Source organism: Eulemur rufifrons, chromosome 6 (assembly GCF_041146395.1).
Source record: "Eulemur rufifrons isolate Redbay chromosome 6, OSU_ERuf_1, whole genome shotgun sequence".
NCBI classification, from domain to species: Eukaryota; Metazoa; Chordata; class Mammalia; order Primates; family Lemuridae; genus Eulemur; species Eulemur rufifrons.
In genome coordinates this window covers 54,306,136-54,323,678 of record NC_090988.1, presented here as the reverse complement: position 1 = coordinate 54,323,678, position 17,543 = coordinate 54,306,136, and the positions used below count along the sequence as shown (strand labels likewise).

The 17,543-nt window shown below is 57.9% G+C and overlaps 1 protein-coding gene across 2 annotated transcripts in view; it reads right to left on the bottom strand.

Moving 5' to 3' along the window:
• The window catches only part of PDE2A (phosphodiesterase 2A), a 92,945-nt gene that overhangs the window by 13,795 nt on the left and 61,607 nt on the right, over positions 1–17,543 (bottom strand). For both annotated transcript variants that reach the window (XM_069471021.1, XM_069471022.1), the window contains exons 4-9: positions 14,764–14,852; positions 7,317–7,426; positions 6,432–6,487; positions 1,182–1,241; positions 331–484; positions 47–99 (exon numbers count right to left, since the gene is read on the bottom strand). In XM_069471021.1, coding sequence (XP_069327122.1) covers positions 47–99; positions 331–484; positions 1,182–1,241; positions 6,432–6,487; positions 7,317–7,426; positions 14,764–14,852 — 522 coding nt within the window. The remainder of the gene's footprint in view (positions 1–46; positions 100–330; positions 485–1,181; positions 1,242–6,431; positions 6,488–7,316; positions 7,427–14,763; positions 14,853–17,543) is intronic.

Below are 17,543 nucleotides of genomic sequence, written 5' to 3'. Positions count from 1 at the left end.
GCAGAGAAACAGGGGGGAGGCGGGGGCTAGGGGCACAGGGACTCACGTATTGGAGGACTTTGAGCTGCAGGGAAGAGGCATCCAGGTCATAGAGCTCCCCTGCAAGGGCAGGACGCGGCTCAGAGCGAGGGCTCCGCCCTGCCTCGGTGGCCGGGTCCCCCAGGCGCCGCCCAGTCCGTCCTCTCCCCGGGCCTACCTCCCGCTGACCCACACCGCCCAGCCCCCCGACCCCGCCTCCAAGTCCTACCCCGGCCCCGCCCACCACGCAGGCCCCTCCCCTCCGGCTCCGACCCTGCCCCGCCCTCAGGACCTGCGCGGGCCGGCGCTCACCGCACAGTTGCAGGATCTTTCGGTCCTGGTCCGAGTACGCTACCGAGCCCTTTTGGTCTTCCGCCGCCGCGTCCGGGGGGTTCTGGATGGCTTTGGGAGCCTCGCTGGGCCCGCGCTGCTGCAGGGCCTGCACCCTCCGCAGGGCCACCAGGGTCTGGACCGGGCGAGTGGTCAGCGCGCCACGTGCCCCACCCTCATCGCGCTCATCGCGCTTTGCTCGAGCCGTTCCCTCCGCCTCCATCCCGCCCTCGTCCCAAAGTACTCATCCCGGGGCGTTCCACCCTCCCGAGGGATCCCACTGTTCCTGGAGCCGGCCCTCGGCCCATGAACAGAAAGCACAGGGTCTGTCTCCACCCCCAGCCCCCAGATTCTTCCAAGACAGGACAGGGTCAAATTTCTCCGTCTCCAGCACCCACGGGGAGTCGTAAGGCCTTGTTAAAGTCACGAAATCATAAAATCTCAGGCATAAAAGAGCCTCAGTATCATGTAGATCGTCCTTCCTAAGTACAGAAGCTCCTAGACTTAGGATGGGGTTATAACCCCATCCTAAAGTCAAAAAATTGTAAGTCTAACCATTGTTAAGTCTGGAACCACGTGTACTTACAAGATATTTGACCTGTTTTATTTAACGATTACCCTAGGTAGGCCAGTGCTATCATGATCCTCATTTTCAGATGTGAAACTGAGGCTCAGAGAGGTTTAGTGACTTGCCTAAGGTCACACAGCTCAAAAGGGGTGGAGCTGGAACTGAAAGCCAGGTCTGTCCATCTCCCTAGCCAGGACATCTTCCCAGCAGCTGTGATAAGGGTCTTCAGCAGCCCCATCCTATCATGGTTCTCCGTCCAACTCACATGCTTCTCCACTGCCTGCAGGCTCCACTCCTCGCTCTCACTCAGCTGGCCACAGTGCACCTGGAGGAATGGGAGAAGGGAATCAGCTGTGACCTCTCCCAGCCCCTGTCTCTGCCAGAGTGCCCTCTGCATGCCCAGCACACACCAACACACACACACTCCAGTCTGTGGGCCTTGGCAATAAGCCCATGCTCCTGACCATGTAGATAGCTCCAGGAAAACCTCCTCCTGCAGGAAGCCTTCTGAGGCTAATCCAAAGAAGTGGAATTTTTCTATCTCTGCCTTTTCAATCACCATCCCATCAACAGCAAGGTCCAGGTGTATAGTCTGGGGGATGGAGAGACCTTAGACCCCTCTTCATCTACCAGCCCATGGAGCCCTTCAGACCCTGATTATAGAATTAGTGGTATTAGCCTCAGCCTCCCAGTTAGGGTTTGAGCTACCGCTAAGTCTGGGATAGAGGAAAGGGTCCAACATGATGCCTCTGCTGTGGGGAGGATGAATGAGTTGATGAAGTGCTTTGCCTTTCGTGTGATTCTCACCACTGTGTGATGCAAGCTTCCACCTTGCAGATGCACCAAGGCCCAGAAAGGTTGAATGACCTGCCCAAGATCATGTAGCAGAAAGTGGCAGAGCGAGGACAGCACCACGCCCTTCCTCCCCTTCTCTGCCCACACCTTCTGCTCCCCAGACCCACTCTCACCACTACCCCCAGCATCGTGTCCCTCTCCACGTTCCCTGTGCCAGTCACCAGGGATCCCCTCAGCGCATCTCTCATACTCCATGAAGTCCCTTCCCCCACCCCTGCTTGCGTGCTTGTCGAGGAAAATGAGAGAAAGTGGGGCAGGAGGGGTGGCATCCAGGGGCCCACTGCAGGCCCTGCCAGCAAGGCTCCCCACCTGCCTCACCAGCTTCCGGCGCCTACTCAAAGCTGCTCACCACCTGCGGGGCTCCCCACAGGGCCTGCACTGGGGGGCCCTCCTTTGTCCTCCCCCTACCTCCACTCAGCAGTCCCTGCCTGCCTTGACTCTGCGTCCCCTGCCAGGAGCAGATGGGGAGGAGGAGACCAGCAGGTTGTCAGGAAGCTCACAGTCTGGCTGGGGTGGGATGAGTGGGGGACGTGACGGGGGTGGTGCAGAACCTCATACCTGAGGAGGAAGGAGAAGGCAGACTAGGTGGGTAGCTCAGAGGGGCAGGCATCTGGCAGGCTTCCTGAATTGGCACTGAAGCCTGGGGAGGACAAGTAGAGCCTGAAGAGAGGGGGACCCTGCAGGCAGGAAGCTGCCCTGGTAGTGCTGGGGGTAGGTGGTGTGGCAGGAGGAGGACCCGGGCAGGGGTGTGGTCCATGGTGCCACAGAGGGAAGGGCCTTGAGCGACAGGCTGAGAAATTGGACTTTAGCCTGAGAGTACTGGGGAGCCATGGCAGACTTTAGCATCTGAGGGCCATAGTCTGCTGGGGGGTAGGGTGAATTGGAGGGAGCAAGACTGGAGACAGAAAGACCTGGAAGAGACCTGGGCTGCCAAGGATGGTGTGAAGTTTAAGCTCTGGGTGAGTCTTTATCTATGACTCCCTAGAACAGGGGGTTGAAAGAAGCTGGGGCTGTGGTTCATTTACACATGGTTTACATAAATATGTTGGCATTTTACTCTTCGTATGTGGAGGAATACATGGCTCTTGTTCCTTCCACCTGGAACTGTCTCTCAGGAAAAGAGAAGGTTGGGACCCCTTTGGGGCTGTGGGCGCAACCAGTTCCTGGGATGCTAAAGCAGCCCGGTCCCAGGTACGGAGCTGGGAGATGCAACAGGCTGCAGGGAAGGAAGGAAGCACGGGGTCCTCCTCCGCTGCCCTGGACCTTCCCCCACCTCAGCACACACTCCCGGGCTGCTTCAACCCACCCCACCCAGCAAGTGTACAAACACACACACACACTCTTCTGGGGAACCTCAGGCACCCACACACATGCATTCGCATTCACTGTCCTATGGAGGCATGCACAACACACACGCACGCACGGTGCAGTCACACAGAGACACCCACACTTACAGTGTCTACACCATCCACACATGCACATTCATGCCTATATGGGAAACCTGAGTTCAGATACCCAAAAGCCATGCACACACTCTGGCGCCCCCATACACAAACATACACGATCCCTCCAACACTCTAACACGTGGTTTTTCGTTCACCAACAGGAACACCCACTTGCATCTGCTCTTGCTAATCAGGGTGGGTGTCAGGAGTCCAGTGAGAACACTCAGCAGTGAGCACTGGGGCTTTAGAAAGGGTTAAATGCCCAGCACTACCCACAGTGCCCCGCCCTCACCAAATTGGACGTGGCTAATGGCATGAACGCCACATTGCCATGCAAGGAGCTGGTGTGGCTGGCACAGCTGGGGGAAAGAGTGGGCACAAATCAAGCATCAAATGCCAGACACCAAGGGCCGCCCACTCCTCAAAGGGACTTATTATTCCAGAGTTGAAGAACAGAGCCAAAGAGTTTCCACACACAGAATCTGCAATCAGGGCGCCTTGAGCTGTGAGCTGCAAAGGCCCGGAACTCAGCCACACAGCCCTGCACACGGACAGTGTGGTCCTCAGAGCCTCCGCTGGCCGTGTCTCCGGCACAGGGCTCCTGGTTTCCTTGCGAGCACTTGCCATCCTTTGCAAGTCTATCCTCATTTCGCTCACGTGTTTAATGCTTGTCACCCCCAACCCTCCAGACTGTATGGTCTGTGAGAGCAGGGCCTGTCTGGTCTGTCTTGGTCACTGCTGTGTTCCCAGCACCTAGCACACAATGCCTGGCACATAGTGAATACTCAAGAAATAGGTGTTCAGTTGATGGATGGGTGGTGATGCATCAATGGGTGAACTCCAAGACCAGAGACTCAGAGAGGGAAACGGCCTCACTGAGGAAGGAGCTGGCAACTCAGCCCTCCCAAAGATCTGCCCTGTGGCACTCCCCCTGCCCTCTGCACTCTCTGCCCTCGAGATCTGGTAGCAACTGGGAGGTCCTGGGCTACCTGTGCTGCCTCTAGGAGGATGTGAGATCCCGTGGCCCAGGGAACGTCTGTCAGATGTGCATGCACTGGGGAGAGGGGTGTCCTGGGGAAGTGCATTTCTACATGATTGGGAAGGTGCAGGCTTGGAGGAGAGGCAGATGGTAAATAATCCAAACACCTTTCAAGAGTTCTTCACTGCCCAGGGTATTTGAGGAGGCGAGGGGATGGTTGTGGAAACTTCTGGCAGCCCAAACCCCAGGTAGCATCTTCCTCAATAGCACACACATCCCACTTCAGCCTCACCGGGATCATACTCTTCCCCCAACACATCACTGCCCTTGCCCCCATCCCTTTTTTGCTCATCCTGTCCCTCTGCCTGGAATACCCTTTCCCTTCTTCTCTGCCTGTTGACCTCCTACCTATACCTCAAAGCCCCACTCAAATGCTCTCTCCACTATGAGGCACCCTGGCTGCTCCAGCCTCTACCACCAGAGCACCTGCTGGCAGCACTGATTTCATTTGGCCTGTGGTGGCCTGAGGGTGTCCCTGCCTTCCCCCAGATGGAGCTTCTGAAGGGCAGACATGGTCTCCCCCAGCACGCAGTGTGGGACGGGGCCCAGAGCAAGGTTCTGCTGGGTGGGTTAAATGTAAGTGATCTGACCCTACCACCCTCCCTGAGACAGACACACAGGCACGTACACACACACACTGGCCTTTCCTTCCCCCAGGAGAAGGCTGAGGCCCGGGCTCCTGGCCCAGCGTGAGCCAAGGTGAGTAATGGTCACAGTGACCAGACCCCTGCTACACGGTGAATCAGCTCCACCTGTCTTCCCCTGGCCAGAGCTGCTTCCCTTCTGACCCAGTCCCCACAGCCTCCACATGCGGAGTCCTGCTCAGGAACCTGGCGCCCGCAGGCCCTTTTCCCGCAACAGAGAAGGAGGTGAGCGACCTACCGCTGCTGAGCCCCACCCCTGCGCACTGCCCTGGCCCTGGTCCTCCGGGACAGACAGGGAGCAAGGACAGGGGAGTGGCCCACCGAGAACTCGGTGCCAACTGCAGATCCCGTCCCTGCGGGAACAGAAGCTGGGGTGGGCGGAGCAGCTTACGGGAGAGACCGAGTAGGGGCCTCGTCTACCTCAGTCAGGCAGATGGGGCTCGGAGGAGACCGAGCCAAGTATCCCTCCCCTCCACCCCCTTCCTCTCCCCTCGCAGCCGTTCGGCACCCACCGCCCTCTCCCCCCAGCAGCTCAGGAAAGGTCAGGCTCCTGGGAAGCCTTTAATTCCGTTTTAATGAGCTCTGGGCGCACCAAGGCTGGCTCATTTATCTGTCTGCACCCCCAAGCCTGCCCCTTATCAGGGTGGTGGCCACCTTGGAGGAAGCAGACTCCCCCATAATGGCGATTTGGGGTGCTCACTCTTTGATTCTTAGGACAGGACAAGGATTTTGAACCCCCACCTGCACATGGGAGAACAGACTGGAAGAATGGCAGGACCCCACCCGTGCAAGGCTCTGCCACCCCCGCAACCCCCACAACCCAACCCCGTAGAAGAGCAGAGACCTGGGAACTCTACAAGGGACCAGGGACCGCAGAGGGCAGTGAGGGACCGCAGAGGGCAGTGAGGGACCACAGAGGGCAGCAGGGAGCCCTCCCGGGTTCCCAGCCCTGCTCACCTCTCAGAATAACCCTCTTCCCACTGAGGCCCCTCCCTGCCCCCTCCAGGAAGCCCACCCTAGTTGCCTGGCTTCTCCCCAGCCTCAGCCCTGCCGTGGGCGTCCTCTCCTCAAACCCCCGACTGCAGCCACCCCGAATGTCTGCCTGGGTTTCCCCCACTGTCTCTATAGGACAGTGCCTTATGTCATCCCTCCCTCCTCAGGGCCTCTCAGTCACTTCCCACCTTACCGTGTTCATGCCCTCTTGGACCCTGTCCCCAGCCCATCTGGGAAGATCCCAAAGAAGAACGAAGGTTAGAGCTGTGCCGAGGGCCGTGGGGCTGAGAGTCTACATGGGGCTCGTGCACCCTCAGAACGTTGCTGACTGGACCAGTGGCTTCAGCCGGCTCGCTCACGATGGGGCAGAGGGCTGGGGCGTGGGAGATGCCCCAGACGCCTCCCAGAGCCCCAGTTCCCCTCGCTCCATCCCAGCTTGTAGCTCTCATCACTCACACACGCACACACAGCCTCCATCCACCTCTCCCTCCCCTGGTCTCCTCCCCCCGACCCCACCCCACAGCCTAGCAGGCTCTTACCACGATGACAGCTGCCACAGCCCCGGCCTCCTTGTCCACCAGTGGTATGACCAGCACTGAGGGGGAGAGGGCAATGAGGTGGTCCTGCAGGGCCAGTGAGGCTCAGAAATTCTGAGCCAGGACCCAGGGAGGGAGACAAAGACGCAGACAGAGAGAGGCCGGGACAAAGACACAGGAGACCCAGAGACCCAGAGAGACAGAGAGGCGAGTCCTGAGGCAGTGACAACAACCACAGCAGCTACCCCTGCACAGAAGGAAACCCCCTCACTTGACAACTTGCTCGTGCTCCTCCCAGCAACCCTGGGAGGGAGGGAGGCAGGAAGGGCCGAGCACCCCTGCTTCATAGATTGGGGGACTGAGGTCCAGAAAGAGGAAGCGACTTGCCCAAGATCACACAGAAAGTCAGGTCTCCTGACTCCCAGCCTTGTGCACTTTCCACATCGAGACAGAGGACAGAGACCTAGAGAGACTGAGACACGAGGCAGAGAGACATGGCGGACAGGGGGCACGGAGAGGAAGAGAAAGAGAAAAGGGGACAGTGACAGAGAGAGCATGAGAACACTACAGCCCCATCCAGCAACAGGCACAAGCACAGCACAGCCACAGCCATGGGGCTCCGAGCCCTAGTGTGTGCCAGCCCTTAACATGCGTCCTCTCGTTTGCTTCTCCTCAAAAGCCCCTCAAGGTATTGTCCCCATTTTACAGTCAGGAAGTTGAGGCCCAGAGAGGTTAGTAGCACAATAGAGAATTAGATGAAGGGATTGCTAGAGACACAGCGCAAGAGAAAGAAGGAGACAGAGAGATGAAGACGGGGAGAAGACAGACATGACCTGGGGCGCAGGGGCCATAGTCCCTCCCTGCCCCTGCCCAGCTCCCAGCCCTTACCTTGGGTGTCGGCAGCCAGTGGAGCCACCAGCCTGGCCAAGGGCTTCCCTGGCAGGTCCGAGGGGCCCAGCCCATTGCAGCCCAGCCGCTTCCGGGAGACCACAGCCTCTCTGAAAAGAGGACATGATCCCACCTTGAGAGCCCTTGGATCAAAGAGGAGCAGGCCCCAGCCTGGGGACACACAGCAGGCTGGACCCTGCACACGCGGGAGGATCAGGACAGGTGGACCTGCCTCAAGACAGACTCGAGGGCAGCAAAAATAAGAGTCAGGGACCCTGGCCCCGTGTGGAGGGGCAGGCAGCCACAGTCCGGCCTCGGGTGTCTTGCCGTTAGATGCCGGAAAGGCTTTTGCCTGGCCCAGTGCAGATCCCCCGGGACGTGGGGAGAGCAGAGAAAGTGGAAGGGCTCAGATCGAGGCTGCCTGGGTCAAATCCCACCTTGGCAAGTGACCTGACCTCTCTGAGCCTCCAAGGAGAACTGGGGTGGGGAGAGTAGGACCCTCTCCATAGCAATCCCAGAAAACAATTGTAGAGCAACATTTTTTTTTTCTTTTTTAAATCCTTATATTATTATTATTATTTTTTTTTTTTTTGAGACAGAGTCTCACTCTGTTGCCCAGGCTAGAGTGAGTGCCGTGGCATCAGCCTAGCTCACAGCAACCTCAAACTCCTGGGCTCAAGCGATCCTACTGCCTCAGCCTCCCGAGTAGCTGGGACTACAGGCATGTGCCACCATGCCCGGCTAATTTTTTCTATATATATTTAGCTGTCTATATAATTTCTTTCTATTTTTAGTAGAGATGGGGTCTCGCTCTTGTTCAGGCTGGTCTCGAACTCCTGAGCTCAAACGATCTGCCCACCTCGGCCTCCCAGAGTGCTAGGATTACAGGCGTGAGCCACCGCGCCCGGCCTGTAGAGCAACTTTTGATGCTAAGCACAGGAGGGAGACTTCGGGAGGTAACCCCCCTAACTAAAGTTCACTGAACATTTCCGATGTGCACAGTCCAAGCAACTTTCCATAGATTAACTCGGAATTCCCAGCAATTCTATGATATTATCATCATCTTTGTTTGCAAGTGGAGAAGCTAAGGCGTCTGTCCAAGGTCACATGGCTAATAAGTGGTAGAACCAGGGTTTGAACCCAGACAGGTGGCACCAGAGCTAGGTTTAACTGCTATGCTCTAACTTTCCCAAAACCTGTGGGGGTGTAAGCCTTTAACAGGGGGCGAGCATGAATGTCAGGGTGTGACAGAGGGAGAGGGGAGCGGGGAGCTGAGGCAGGAGAGGTCGGTGTGGGAAAAATGAGTTTCTCTCTGCCCCACCACACGTACCACCCCCGCCCCCCAGCCTCCTGGCTTCTGGCTCTTCCTGCCTAATTAAGGACGTCACTCCTTGCTGATTAATGGTCCTGGGTTCCTCATCCCTCATGCTGCCTCCGCTCAATTGTGCTTGTGGGAGCTGCGTGGCCTGGGCAGCAGAGAAGCTCGGGGGGCTGGGACTCTGGTGTGTGCATGTGCGGTCACTAAGGACAGCCCAGCAAAAGTCGGAGCAGGAAGAGAGAGGGTGTGGCCTGCGAGTCACCGGATCAACAGGTCACACCAAAGAGGCTGAGCATCTCGTTCAATGTCATGCAGCATTCTGAGCGGGACCCCTTCCCTCTGGCCCCTTTGAGCAGAAACTACAAGAACCAGTGGTGTCTCCCACCCTCACACCCGGGACGTAATTTAAGGCTCCTGGAGTGCTGGGCTCTAGTTCTGGACTGTCCTGACGGCCAGTCACCCCAGGAAGGAATAGGGACATAGGTTTGCAGGAGGGTGACGGGAACCATGTTTCCTGATGACTAAATTGATGAAGGCTTGGGGCTTCATGGAAGCAGGTGGTGACCCTCAGCCAAACCCCACCCAGCCACCCAGCTGCTTGGCCTGGGCCACTCGGATTATCAGGAAGCCACAAGGTGGCGCTGTCCCTGCGTTGCTGGTCAGTGAGTGCGGGAGCCTCAGCCCGCTGACCCGACTGTCCTCCTTGCCACCCCTAGACAGGGCTGCCTTGGCGTCTGCCCCCCAGGACCCTGACGGAGGAATCCGTCCGCAGTCTTTCTTCTCTTCTGCACAGAACTCCCTCCTGTGCACTCCGGACCTTATGACGCCCAGCCTCACTCACGAGCTCCAGACCCCAGACACCAAAAGGCCACCTGGAGGCCTCCCCGGCACACCTCCCAGTGGGTCCTTTGCAGCTTGTCCGAAAACTGTCCTCACTGCCCCTTCCCTCCCCTCCCCCATCCATCTGTGAGTCCCTGCCCACGTATCTCTCACAACTGTCCCCTGCTGTCTATCCCCAAGCCCCTGCCCAGCTCAAATGGAGACACCTTTCCCCTGAACCCTGAAGCAGCCTCTCCCCTGGCCTCTGGCCTCCTATCTGGGTCTCTTAAATTCAAGAATAAGTGTTCTAGACTAAAAACATTACGGGAGCATTCTGCTTAAAGTCTGTTATTCCACAGGGTCCCCCTGGGTCAGGTTCAGGGATGGGGGCTGCAATGAGGAGCTAGACATGTGCCTGACCGGAGGAGGCCAGTGTCATGCAGACCCACACTTGAGTCGGGAGACGAGGGGTCCGGCAGGGAGGACGAGCAGGCCCCCTACCCAGGTGCCGGACAGGAGCGGGGCCAGAGAAGGCCTCGTGGAGGAGAAGATGCCCGGGTTGAGTTCTGAAGGACATGCAGAGGTTGTCAAGACAGACAGGAAAGGGAACTGCACGTGCAAAAGCTCAGGGGAGAGAAGATTGTGTGTCTGCTGGAAGGTCCAAACACGAGGCGGCTGGTGCGCTGGACAGCAGAGAGCAAGGTTAGACAGGGCCAGGGCCCTAAGGAGCTGGGCTTGACCCTGAGGGCAGCGGGAGCCCTGGGAGAGATTGGAGCAGGGGAAGGTAACAGCAGGGTTTGATTTCAGACTGATCGTGCTGGCTGCCTGGGTAAAACTCTCGCTCTAGAGAGAGAATCTGACACCAGAAATCTGGTCTTAGTGGCCCTGCACAAGACCAGAGAGGCTGGGCTGGGGCAGATCAATATGTCCTGGGGTCTACGGGGATCCTCAGTCCTCAGGAAGCCTTGGCACCTTGCTCTGCAATCTGTCCTTCGCTGGTCCTGCCAGGTCCCACTGCCCCAGTGGGACCAGACCATGCTCACTTCAACCCACTCCCACGGCAGCCCCTTTCCTCTGCCTTACCCTTCCCAGAACTGCTCCTGAAGGCTTCAGAGATGCCCACTGACTACAGAGGGGGCAGTGCCAAGGCTGAGTCTCCCCCACCCACATGGGGGTGGGGGCTTTGTCTACTGCTCAGACCCCCCCCGTGCTCTCCCCTCAACTCAGATGCCTCCCTGCCTCCTCTCCAGTATCTCCCTTCCTCGTTCCCCGCCTCCTGCCCCACCTCCGGGGCTGATGCTGGGGTTTGGGGGGGACTCTGTACCCCAGGGCCAGCTGTCCAGGCTAATGACTCAGCCCTGGATGCCTGGGTGGTCATGGTCTACCCCACTGAAGATAAAGACAGATGGGCAGAGTGGAGAGAGGAACGGGCGTGGATTTTATGACAGTTCCGTGCCTTTAACAACTATTTGTTTAATGGAAAAATAGAGGGAAAGGCTCTCTGTTGGTAGGGTCAGTGGCCTGGAAAGAGCTGAGTACCTAGGCCCCCTTGCACCTCTCTGAGCCCCTGCATCCTTCTCTGATTCTCTTCTTCAGCGAGGCCCTTCCCCTTTCCTGAGCCCTTCTCCCCACCAAGCCCCATCCCTTTCCTGAGCCCCCACCCCCCATGGAGCCCCAGCTCTCACTGAGCCTCAGCCCCTCCCTCTCTGTCTGTGATCTCTCTTGGAGACAAATTATGACCCAGGCCGGGATCTGGACCCTCTTCTCCCTTTCTGTCCCCCAGAACATGAGGATCTGGGAATGGGAACAGAGAGATAGCGGGAGTCCGTAGTGAAAGGACCCAGCCATGTTGTCCTGGATCCTAGGTCTCCCACCTCCCAGCCCCGGTTCTTCCTGTGGATGATCCATCCCTGGGGGAGGCCACCATGGCCCAGACCCCTTTTCTGAAACTGGGATCCTCCTCTGGTCGGCTCTGAGGAAGAAGTTTCTCAAGGCTGGGTCCTGGGATCCCCAGTGGTAGTAGAGGGAGACAACCAGCCGGGCTGGAGGGGGCGGTGCCTCAGTTGCAGCTGAAACGGAGATTTTCGCTGCACTCAGCAGCAGGTAATCAGAGGCTTTAAGATGGCAGAAGAAGGGGAGGCGGCAGGGCTGGGGACCGAAGTAGGCTGGGGGATGGGGGTGGGGACACCAACAAGAGGGAAGCGAAGTCTTCCAGGAAGACGCTGGCCCAGGCAGCCTTCCAGGACTCTCTCCTCTCCAGCCCTGTGGCCGCTGTGCCACCCTTAGAACTCAGAGCCTCACCAGCCCTTGGCATTAGAATGCCCAGACGTGGGTAGACGGAGGCCCAGAGCAATTGCATGGGACTGTGACTGCAGCCGCGTTGTCCTGGATCCCAGGTCTCCCACCTCCCAGCCGGGGGTTCTTCTTGTGGATAGATCCATTCCTGGGGGAGGCCACCAGGGCCCAGACCCCTTTTCTGAAATTTGGATCCTTCTCTGAGCCCGGGAACTGGGGAGCAGGCTTCCCAAAGAGGATTCTGGCTGGGCCATGACAGATAAGTGAAATGGGGTTGGCTGAGATGGAGGGGGAGCAGGTAAGGGCTTCACGGGGGAGCAAACAGCACCAATAAGCACAGAGGCAGGAAAGCCAAAACACACCGGGGCAGGGGCCTCGTCACCCCTACCTGCCCCATCTCCACCTTGCCTCTCCCCCGCTACCCGAGCCCATGCTCCGCACCCCCGCACCCCCGTGGGCCTTATCTGTCTTTATGATCCAGCCTCCACGTCACACCTGCTGCTGTTTGCCAGCCTGCCGGGCGCCCAGGGTTTCCTGGAGAAGCACCCCCCTCCCCTGGCACTGCCAGGGCCTTGGGCTCCGATTCAACCTGCAGGCAGCTACCTCCACCTCCGGATGGGACCAGAGCCACAGAGGTCACCATTGGAAGAACCCTGTCCCAACCCCATCCATTTCACAGAAAAAGAGACTGAGTCCAGAAGAGAAGTAATTTTCTCAAGGTCAGCCACAGTTCAGCATTGGCTGAGACTTGGGACTGCCACTAGCAATCACTGAGCTCCTACTGTGTGCTGGTTGCTGTGCTAACACTTGGCACCTACTACCTCGTTAAGCCCATACATAGGCCCTCTGGGAGGGACACAGTGAGGCAGAGATGGGCCTGGCTAGATACCAGGCCTGTCTGACTCCCATTCCAGTGCTCTTCTCTCTTCCACATATGTAGGTCTCCGGTCCCCATCCTGCTGGGAGCTCCGGGGAGCAGGGCCCAGCCAGCCCCGGGGTCTCTCAGCCCTCCCTGTGGATCGGGCTCACCACCAGCCACCAGACAGACACCGCGGCCCGCAGTGTGCAGTGCCAGAGAGAGCAGAGAGAGCGCTGAGCCTGAACCTGGCCGGCCTGATGGACGCTGCTCTCCTTGGCCTGGCGGAATCCCTGACCCTGTCTCCCAGCAGGCACTCGCCTCCCATCTCCACTGAGCTCTGAGCTAATTGCATTTGAACATTCACTTTTAATTGCTTTTCTTTTTTTTTTTTTTGGTACCTTTTCCAAAGGCCTTACTGAGTGTGAAGTGTTTGGGGGAGGGTGCTAAAGGGCTGTGGAGGATCCCAGCCCCCTCAAAGAGACCTGAACTACAGACACCCACCCTTTCCTCCACGCAGCAGGCGGCCTGAGAGGAGCGAGCATGCGCGGATGGGGGGAGGCAGACCCTGTGGATGACCCCTGAGGCCTGAGCCTCATATCCTCCACCCCCGAGAAGGCCGCCCAGGCTGCTTCATGGAGGCTTCCTGGAGGAGTTGAGCTCATATTAGGCAAAGTTCTTTAGAATCAGGGGTGGGAGGTGCTGGCTCGGAGGAGAACAGGGGATATTACAGCATTATTTTTTCTTTAAGAGTCCAAAGACCTTCCAGATGAGACACGGAGGCCAGAGAGGGGTGGTCAGTGGCTTTGCTCACACAGTCCTCGAGGGGAGAAGTTGTCAGGAGAAGCGGAAAGGAACTCAGTGGGAGAACATGAGAGGAAGACTCTGGGCTATTGCAGAAGAACCAGCTACTTCCATGGGGACGCGCCAGGGAGAGACCAGCATCCTAGAATCCAGCGTTCCAAGTGCGGGAGGGGCCTCGGGACCACGAGTCCAGCCTCCCCAAACAAGAATTCTCTCTATGGCCTCCGCGAAAGGCGACTGGCTGCCCAGGCTTAGCTACTACCAGAAAAAGCCACATCCCTGGGCTGCTTGGCCTGTTTGAAAAGCCCTCCTCACAGGGGTGGAGAGCTGCCTTCTGGGAACACCCGCTGGGGCCCACTCTGCCCCAGGTCCCTACCCAGCGCTGCTTGGGCCCACGATGGCCCTTTGTTCAGTGCTTGGAAGGCCACGGCCACATCCTCCAGAGCCACCTCCTCCCCACCAGCTCTCCTGTCCTCAACACGGTCTCATCTGACAAGCTCCACTTTCCCTCGCTGTCCCCTGAGCGGCCAGAAGCCAGGAGACCTATGTCCCAGGCCTGGCTGTGCCTCATACCTGGCATGTGGCCTTGGACGCATCTCATGACATTTGCCCACCTGGAAAATGAGGTTGAATTCAGTGGGCTCAGAGGTATCAGGGGACCATGACCCCAAGTCAGCGATTCCAGGATTCTATCGTAATGATGGTACCCGACAGATAGCACTCATAAGGATCAGCCGATTTTAAATGTTTTACATGTGTAAAACGCATTTAATCCTCCCGACAACCCTGTGAGATAAGTACTATTGTTATCACCATTTCACAAACAAGAAAACTGAGGCACAGAGAGGTTGTGTGATTTGCCTAAGGTTACACAGGGAGCTGGGATTTGAATTCAGGTAGTGGGGCTCCAGGACCCTCAGCAGGACGCTGCCTCTGGTCTCCCATCCTTAGATACAGGAGGTTGGCACCACGAGCAGGCCCCGCATCCTGGGACGCTGAGTCCAGCCTCAAGGTGGTTCTCTTAGCGCCCCGGGATTCTAACTGATAAGATGCTGCAGCCCCAGCGCCCTGAGACTTCACCCTGAGGAGGCCACAGCAATTTAGAAGAACTCTATGGGCAGAAAACCTACCTGCTGGCACTTTCCCTGGGCCCACCCATTCCCCCAACAGAGAGAAGACATTGCTTTTGCTCTTCGATGCTGGGGTCAGTGACCTGGCCAAGGAACCCCACCTGGCAGAGAGGCTGGGTCAAAGTTGGACGGGGAGGGGCAGACCAGATGACCTGGCAAGGTGCCTCAGCCCTAAGAAACCTTGGCCATGCAAGAGGGCAACGGGGGGTGCAGAGAATGGCTCACCGGACTTTCCCCTCCTGGGGTAGCTCATGTGGGGGGTCTGCACACACCAGCCGGGAGTCCGCATCCAGCAGGTAGGTGTAGACAGTCTCCTAGGAGAGAAGACACTCGTGAGGCCCTCCCAGCTGCCCAGTCTCAGCCTGTACACGGGGGTCTGTATGGCCAGGGCACAGACTCCCTGGGAGTGGAGCTCTGCATTTGTTTGTTTATTTATTTGTTTGTTTTTACTCCCCAAGTGATTCTAAGGTGCAGTAAAGGTGGCAAAACACCCTTATGGACTGCCTCACCTTCTCCTTTTGGGAGGAGTTCTGGGCAGGTAGTCATCCATGAATCTGCAACTTTCTTTACCTATCACCCCAAATCCAAGGTGCCAGGGAAAGAGTTTGAAGGGCAAAGGTGCAGACAAATGACCCTCCCCAGGGGAGATCTCCCTGCCTGACTCCAGCCTAAGGCATTGAGCAAACAGTAACAGCATCCACTCTGGCCCACACCAGGGAAGAGGCTCAAAATGCCCCAGGAAGCTTCCATCCCACAACTCCACGAGAAACACAAACTCATGACCTGAGAGGGCGCTGAGGGCGCTGCACCTATCCTCAGTGGGGGCCTGGGAGGGCTTCCTGGAGGAAGTGACCTTTAAGCTGTAACTGAGTAAGAATTAAACACATTCAGGGAGTGGGCCGAGTGCAGACTAGCTCTGAGCCCAGTAGCAGGTATGCAGGTAGGTCCAGAGGTGTAGAGACCATGGAGCATTCAGGAACTGACAGCGAGGGAAGGGACACGGGGATGGAAGGCTGGGGTCAGCCTGGCTGAGCAGGAAGGGCCCCATGAACAGGGCTGGGGGAGGGGTGGGCCATGAGCCAAAGGGAGAGACGTGAGCAGATTTGTATTTTGGATGGATCATTCCCCAGGGGGAGATCAAAGCTCTTGCTCCAGGCTTGTTAAGTCTTCAGCTCTTCAATCCACCCTCCCCAAGGACGCAGAGCAGTCTTGGGCCTCAGTTCCAGGCCATGTCTTGGCAAAAGTAGTTGCCTTCACTGACCTACAGGCAAAAATTCACATTCCTTCCAAACAGAACTTGCACCCCTTACGCATCCCTAACCAACCGCTATCCAGCACAGCGCTGCAGGGGAGCTCTGCTCTTTTCTCTGTGGGAGGGTGGAGAAGGCTCTCTGCTCTGCCAGGGGTGTGAGGGGTATCCCGGAGGGCTTCCGGAGGAGGTGACAGTGGAGCTCAGTGTTAAAGGCCCACCCTCAGTGAGCGTGGAATCCTCAGCAGAAGCAGTTTCCTTCCTTGACTCTGAGAGTCCCCAATCCTGCCAGCCACTCTTAATGCCCTTGGCTGTCCCCAGCCAGCCCCTACCGCCTCCCAACGCCCAGGAGATGCCCTGGCCACCATTTGCAGAGACGCTGAGCCAGGTTCAGTGTAGGGCCGGAGGGGAGTGAGCAGGGCAGACATACTCTTGTCTGGCTTGGAGCCCGCTTGTCCTCCTGGGACGGGAGTCTAGGCGGGGAACTCAGGGTTAAAGAATTCAGTGGGAAGGAGGCCGCCCACTCCTCTGCTATATCCAGCCTCCTTGTCATCCTACTCTTCCAGCAGCCTGGGAGGGGCCTGAGGTATTTGGCTCTAAGAGGTTAAGACCATCCAGGGTCACACAGAGAGTCCTGCCTAGGCAGAGAGAGGGGTGGGTAATCCGTCCTCATCGGGGCAGAGGGGGACAGATCCTCACTTCACTTCCGGATGTCCGTGTGTCTCCCACCCCCTCACTCTCAGTCCTCTGAGTTAAAATTAGCTGAGTTTATTGGAGAGAAGGAGGGAACCATTTCAGACACAACAGCACCATCTGCATTCGGGGCTGCCTGCCACAATGGGTGCTGATGAGGAAGCCAGGTGCCAGCAGCTCTCCTCCCTGAAGAGGGGGGACCCCTCCCCACCTCCCAAACCCTTCCTGGGGCAGAGCCGACCTCAGCTCCCTTAACCTCACTGGGGGTCGAGCCCTCCACGAGGTCGAGCCAGGGCTCCCCACAGTCAGGGCTTTCCTAGCGCCTGCAGGTCTCGGGTGGGCCAGGCTCCTGGACCCGCAGCTGTTGTCCCAGCCCCCAGCTCTGGGGAGACCATTAATCCAATGCAGCACATCGACGCTGGCACACCCGCCAGGGCGCCCTGCCTGTGCAAAAGGAGCTGTCCCTTCCCCGTCCCTGCTCCCAGGGCAGCCTCAGTGGCCACAGGGCGCTCAGGGCAGCCCTGTGGAAACTGACTTGCCAGCTTCCCCCGCCCTCCCTCTCCAGATGCGCCCCTGCCCCAGGCCAGATGTTGCCTCAGTCCCATCCCTCTCTGGGAAGATTTATTTTGGGGCGCCAATACGCCACCCACTTCCTACCAATTTCACGCTCAATAAAGCTCACTCATTAGCCCTCCTTCTGGGCTCTGAACTTCTAGGAGGTTTGGGGAAGGCAGAGCAGAGGAGAAGGAAAGGGGGTGCTTAGGTGCCAAGTCCCATTTGTCCCTGTCATGCTGTGTGACCTTGGGGGAAGTGCCCTCCCTTTCTGGGCCTCCGTGGTTCATCCATCAAGCAGATTCAGGGACAATGGGCTCTGGCGGGGTGGAAAGTTTGCATTCTGAGTTGGCCCTATTTCCTGGAGCAGAGGCTGCCCTTGGCTGGTGTTTAGAGTAGGAGAGAGTACATTCAAGGCCATCAGGGACTCAGTTTGGGCATCTCCTCCTCCAGGAAGTCTTCCATGCCCCCTAGGCTGGACCAGACGCTCTTCCCCAGGCTCCAAAAGTCC